The following is a 7,240-nucleotide window of genomic DNA, read 5'->3' as shown; positions in this document are numbered from 1 at the left end:
TATGCTTGTTTGCCGACCTAGCTGTATAAATTGGTGGCTTTCGCAGATACCAGGTAGAAAAGGTTAGGATCATACACTGATAAATTTCAGCTTTTATAAAATGAAGAAAGTCTGGCCTTTAAGGGCTGTGAATCTATAATTATTTTCCAAGTATTTTAAACTGTAAAACCGCGAAATCACACATGAAATTAAATGTTTCATAACTAAAACTCGAAAACAAAATCACGCGTTTCTATAATAGAAACTGATACGTATATTAAACTTGCACTTCGTACATTATTTGGAAACAAAATATAATGATATTCCGAAACAATTATAGAAGCGAAATTAAATTCAAAGCGGTAATTAATATTAGACAATACGTATTACTCGATACTCGATGATATTTTAAGCGCTCGTTGCGCTTGTTTTGTTGTATTCATTTAATTAGCACTTTCAGTTATTTTATAACGTTAATGGATTGCGAAGATATACAATAAGAAGTTGAACATCGAGCTATGAGTAAGATTAGCACCCACGCATGGACCCTCACCGGATCGACCTGTGAAGCTTTTGAAATGTGGGTATACAGGAGAATATTAAGGATATCCTGGAGAGATAAAATAAAGAATGAAACTGTGCTAAGTCGTGTGAAGAAGAAAGCGGAAGTTGTGTACGCGGTTAAGAAAATAATGAGTGACTACTTCGGCCACATCATGAGAAACTCAAAATACCAGCTGCTTCGACTTATTATCCAGGGCAAGGTCCAAGGCAAGCGCAGTGTGGGTCGTAGAAGAACATCTTGGCTAAAAATCTACGCCAATATTTTGGGAAAAGAACCCGTTCGTTATTCAAGGCCGCGGTATCAAGGCTACAAGTTGCCAAAATGATCGCTGAACTTCGTGAGAAGGTGGCACTTTAAGAAGAAGAAGAAATGGGTAAGGTAATAAGGGGTTATCTGAAGAAATGCCTGCATTGCCATAAGCCTGTTTATACTTCACAGTCTGTAACTGTCTTTAATAAATAATTTTTGTAATATGTCTAATGTTGAAAATGTAGATGTGGTGTACAAGTATTAATGAATAAATTAGTTACAAATATTATTTAAAAATAATAAATATCCTTAACGTAAACAAACGGATAGGAGACTTAATACCTGTGTTACAGATACAGCAAACATCTGATATAGATAGAATGTAATTTATTATACATATATACTAGCTGACCTCGAAACATTGTTTGGCATATGTTATTGACTCCTCTAATCCCCCTCCCCTCTTATAACTTGCGGGTATGAAAAATAAATGTTGCCCGATTCTCAGACCTGCCCGATATGCACACTAAATTTCATAAAAATCGGTCCACCCGTTTCGGGGTATTTTTACTAACATTGTGAGACACGAGAATTTTATATATAAGATATATATTATATTTAAGAGTTACTCGTACGCGCTTACGATAAATCAATTTCGTAAAGTCAGCTTTAAGATTTTTGCGTTATCTATCGTATTTGATTCAAAAATAAATATTAATGAACTTTTCATTGAACTTTTCATAAAAGCCGAACAGTATCTCCAAGCGCTGAATTAGAAAAATCTAAACTAAAAAATTTATTATTTAAATAGTATTCAAAAGCGCTTCCGAATCGTTATATCACAAAAAAAAAATACTTTTTTTAAAATACCTTCAATAATTGTGAAAGTTAGTCACTCTTTAATTTTCTCATACATCCTTGTTAAGAATAAAGTCTAGAACTTAATAACACAATACTTCTTAACAGGACCTTTAAATTATTTAGAAGTAGTTATATTTTTACTATCCCTTTACATAATTACAGTGTGTTTGTCTATATATGTTTTATGTCAAAATCAACGATAGTAATGTGAACATACATAATATTACTGTAATATCGAATATATTATCTTATTGAAAATACCCCAAAAGGAAACGCGAACTTCATTATAAAAGCAACGATCGAACCATTTTACCAGACAAATATATCTATACAAATAAATAATATTGGAGTGTCTGTTTGTAATATTAAAATAACCGCTTTTCACTAAATGCATATGGTATATATACCGATACACGGTATATATACCAAAATAACATTTTTTACATTTTTTTTCTATCTGTCTGTCTGTTTGTTCCTGAAACGGCTGGGCCGTTTTTGACGGGACTTTCACTGCCAGATAGCTGATGTAGTAAGGAGTAACTTAGGCTACTTTTATTTTAGAAATTTATTAATTTTATAACTCTGAACTGAACATTAACTTTTTCGTTAAATTCCACGCGGACGAAGTCGCGGGCACAGCTAGTTCTTAATATATATAGCACCATCGCAAGGCGTAAAACAAGCTGTACCGAACCAAACCACACCGTAATACATTGTGAAAATAACTCAAGTAAACGGATGAAAACGCGAGACACGTCTATATTACGAAAAAAGCCACTCAATTATATTAGCTCACATAAAAAACTTCGACGTAACACACAAATTTCACAATCAATATTTATAACAGACGGACAGACGACAGACTCGATTCCCATAATTCCAATTAAAAGTTCCCCGAACAAGTTATAACAAGTTACATTCTCGGCCGCTGCGTTGAGACCATGTTAGAAATGGTATGGAAATGTTTTGTTTGATATAGCGTTGAATAGTTCTGGTATATTTTTATACTAGTTGAAAAAATACTAATCATTTCTCGTTGCTTTATTTGCTGTTCTATTACAATAAATTATGTTTCTTGTTTATCGAGTATAGTTTTAGTAGTTAATAATATATAGAAAAGTAGTACAACATACAAAAATACTCCGCATAAGAAAAAAAAAACGAATTTCTTCGCGGTTTATTAGGTTTTTTTACATGCCCGACGTTTCGGATATTTTACAGAAATCATGGTCACGGAACCTCCGTGACACCCGTCTTTAAATTGTTTTTTTTTTTTTTTTTTTAAATAAAAATGTATTAAAGACGTAGTGATACGTATATCACTTGCAAGGATGCTTTTATTCTAAGGTCGTTACCAATATTATACAAAATATAGACAAATATACTCACATTATTGCTAAAACTCAAAGTTATTTTATCAAATAAAATTATTGACAAAAAATTTACCATTTTTTTTTACTTCAAAAGAAGTGGTGTGTGCTTTCTTATTTTACCCCTAAGGTAGGAAATAAGCGTACGGTCCAATAAATAATGATGATTATTATGCTCATGGCGTTGAAGACCAAAAGGCCTTAACCATACAGGTTAAGTCCGCTGATAAACTGTCACGCAGTTTGGCGGATTATGAAATTGTACAAGTATTTGGTCAAATAAAGAATTTATTTATTTTATTTATCCTAAGCATGTTGCTGATCCTACCCCTGCTGTCAACCCATCATTTTTCGTGCATGCAGCCGGCGTTCATCGATTTATTAGATGTTGTCACGTCAAAAAAAAAAGAGTGACGGTAGCAAATCAAATAATAATTTTAAAATTGCTACAATTTAACGTTAGGTGCAGATTAGGTAATGTTAACTTGTTCTTGTTATGCAAGAAATCCTCAGTCCAGAACATTTCGAGTAAGTTTAGTTGATCACTCAACTAATTCAAACCAAATCCATATTTCTATAACTTCATAATTAAACACATTCCATAAATAAGTATTCATTACAAAAGTTTAACTTAGTTTGAGCTGTTATATTTTCGTATAATATTTGCGTTAATAGAAGTAAAAGTTATCCATTTGATTTTAGTTCAGAATTACTTATGTTCTGTTTTGAAGGTACAATTTTTAGTAATTTTCTATCCGTGTTACAGATTAACAGCAATTTATTTATTTGCTAGCTGACCCCGCAAACGTTGTTTTGCCATATATGTTATTAACCCCCTTAACCCCAATAACTTATGGGTGAAAATAGATGTTGGCCGATTCTCAGACCTACCCGTTATGCACACAAAATTTCATAAAAATCGGTCCAGCCGTTTCGGAGGAGTATTGTAACAAACATTGTGACACGAGATTTTTTATATATAAGATAGCCAAATGACGTAAGTAAATTTGATTCCTTTGGGAAATAAAGACTTTTAAACCGTGGTATGATATTATACATATTAGGGTAGGGATCGCGGGAAATATAATCTGAGTGGGAAAATATCTCAATCTTACGTAAAGATAACATCCAAACAACCAAACAAAACTTCTATTAAATAGTGTCCCATTAATTTGGTAAGTTAGGTAGCCTGGTCCGGGGTAATTTTGAGTTAGAGTCGGCAATGCGCTTGCGTGTCGGGGTCCAGAAATACACACAAGACTCAACCTCAAACGCCTAGACCACGGAAAACATCTGTATTGCAAATACAAATGTATGCCATGTGCGGGGATCGAACTCGCAAAAGCCAGTGCTATGACCATTGTGCTAATTCCTTATACGTCAGGTTCATAGGTCCAATTTTAAGACCAATTTAAGACCAATTTTCTACCAGGCGGGCCGCAACTTGTTGATAGAAAATACCCTTTCATCATCGCCTTACGATATGAAGCTTAAAAGTTGTCAGAACAATAAGCAGGTGTCATGCTGCATTAGGAATCACTTAAGTGTAACGAAATAAGATCCGAAGCATTAAATAATAAACGAAATAATATTCCGTTTTCCCTTTTTTTACCAAAAAGAGAAATATTGTTTTAGAAAAACGACTAATTATCCTGAAACAAAAAAAAAATAAACATCCGATGTTTTTCCTTTGATCTCTTCTCTTTTGCCTGTAAGCGTTGTTAATTTTAATAATTGTTATTGTTAAACGATTTTAATATCTTTAGGGTAGGGTAGGGTATCTGTTTCGTAAGACGCAGATAAGGTTCATCTCTTACATATTATCAGCATAAAATTACTTATATACCTCACGAGGTAATTATAATGATAAAATCCTGATCGGTGCCAATTGGGAGTATATCTGCGGATTTGTTACTAACAATGAAATTTTAACAAACTTCGCTCGACGTTTATGTCATTATTAGGTAGCAAAAACTAATAGGATTACGTTATCATTTCATGACAATAACTGTAAAAAATTGATGAATTATAACGATTGACAAGTATCGAACTACCGTCACTTATGCACACAAAAACACGTGTATGAAATGAAAATATCCAAAATTGTCACGCGACTGTTACCTGCTTATTTAATTTTTATGCTCCTTGTTGTAAATCCAAGATATAATCAGTATTATGTAACAAAATATGTTTTAATACGGACTGAGTATTGAGAGTAATATGGAAAAATAAAACAGAATATCAAATAAAATATGTCAAAGTGATGCTAAATCGTTTTACATTTGTATATTTAAAAAAACCAATGGAAGATTTGTATACCATCCAGCGTTTAAAAACTTTAAAAAAAACGTCGTAAAACTGTTATATTAACTAAGTTTTAAATAGATATTCCCGGCGAAACAATAAATTGTTTGGGCGGCGAACGTACTTTTCTCATAACAGAACTTTGAGAAGCATTTTCAACGTCTTTGAGGTTGCGAGCTTTAAGTTTCGAACCCGGGAAGGTATCAATGGCGGAATTATCGACATCCAACAACTTCTAGTCAGATTTAAAAGTAATCAACGAGGCGCGAGCTGCCGTGATTCGCTAGTCTCGAAAACTGTAACTTTTTCTGATACAAAATTTTTTCCTCCGAATAGGGATATTGGAAAAAGAAATTTTCAACGTCATTTGATTAAGCCATAAGTAATACGCTTCAGATTTTATATTTTTGAAAAGAAATTCCGCAGCTTTTTGCTAGTTTTTTTTTAATCAAGCTCAGTGGGAAAGTAGAGATCAGATATAAAATTTCGTTCCTCTCTATATTTTTGCATTGGAAATTATTTTATATGTATATATATTTTTATAATATGTTAAGCATTATTTCATAAAGACAAAAAAATAATAGAATCAAGGTAACAAAAATTATAAAAAAATGAAACACACTTAAAAATCAATCAAAACAAATCATATAATATTTAATAATTATTTTGATAAGAATTCAAGAAAGAATAGACAAGCGAAAAGCTAATATTGTATGAATAACCTAGACATTTTACGTGTTACGCATTCCAATGTAAACTGGATCCGGACCTAAATAACTTTACATAAAACGCGGGCACCCTAAGGGATGCTATGGGATAGGTCCTTTTAATAAATTGCCTAAATACTTATAATATATTATTATTAGAACAAATTGGACCCAACACAAATTTAATACATTCGAGCCCATTTAAAATGTTAATCACGTAGGTAAAGTTAAATTTAAGTTTTAGCTTGGTAATATATGGCGCCCAATGTGGGACACATTATCATTATTATTTTTTCTTAGTTTTATATTCACGCCTATAAGCGTGATATATTCGTATTAATACAAAAGATTACATTTTATTACTATGTTTGCTCAATAAAGATACTGATTAATGTTCTTCCTAATGCGTAAATTATTCAAACTTACTAATTGTTGATGATATCGTAGTTCTCCCCTGCTTGATATGATTCACATTATTACGTTACAAGCTCTAGTTTCAATTATCCAAAACAGTAACACATATAGAGTTATTTCAAATCAAAGAAATTACAGTTATGTAGTGTACCCTTTAATCTTAAATTCGATTCTAAAGCACAGGTTCACGATACACAATATTTTAATCCACTGGCACAGCACCCCGCACGTAAGCGGTGATCGAGAGCACAAATCACTCGTAACGCGATACACGTAAGCGGACACGTCCACCCGCCACGGCGCCGCGGCGACTACTGAGGCCCGCGCCGCGCAAGCCTCCTCGACTGTTCAGCATCGGGTTGGCAGAATTGTTAGACGCCAGCGCCAAGTTCGAGCGTTTTCATAAGATATATTAAGTTTTTGTTTCCTATTCAATAGGTATTGCTTCTTCTTTATATTTTAAAAAGATTATTTGCTCTTTTTTTCTATTTAACCCATTTAATATATTTTTCTACACATCATTTTGTTTGCTCGCAAACGAAAAAAAAACCGACTTCAATTATTACATCAACAAAAATACACCGTAGGTAGCCAATAAATAAGCCAATTATATAATCACACATTAGGAAATTCTAAACGTTTTTTAATATCGTATCAAAAATCGACCGTTCCAGACTTCAGGGACTTTCACTGGCAGATAACTAATGTAGTAAGGAGTAACTTAGATTATTTTAATTTCAAAAGTTTTATTTTATTTAATAACTCTGCGAACTGTAAAATAACTTTTTTTC

General features: G+C 32.6%; 1 protein-coding gene across 1 annotated transcript in view; it reads left to right on the top strand.

Moving 5' to 3' along the window:
- Positions 1 to 913: 913 nt before the first annotated feature.
- Positions 914 to 7,240, top strand: part of LOC123668449 (chymotrypsin-like elastase family member 1) — a 57,828-nt gene continuing 51,501 nt past the window's right edge. Inside the window, exon 1 of the mRNA XM_045602186.1 lies at positions 914 to 917. Within this exon, the coding sequence (XP_045458142.1) occupies positions 914 to 917 (4 nt within the window). The remainder of the gene's footprint in view (positions 918 to 7,240) is intronic.

The sequence above is a fragment of the Melitaea cinxia genome, chromosome 3 (assembly GCF_905220565.1).
Source record: "Melitaea cinxia chromosome 3, ilMelCinx1.1, whole genome shotgun sequence".
In the NCBI taxonomy this organism is placed as follows: Eukaryota; Metazoa; Arthropoda; class Insecta; order Lepidoptera; family Nymphalidae; genus Melitaea; species Melitaea cinxia.
The sequence above is the reverse complement of the archived record's forward strand: the minus strand, read 5'-3'. Positions and strand labels throughout refer to the sequence as shown.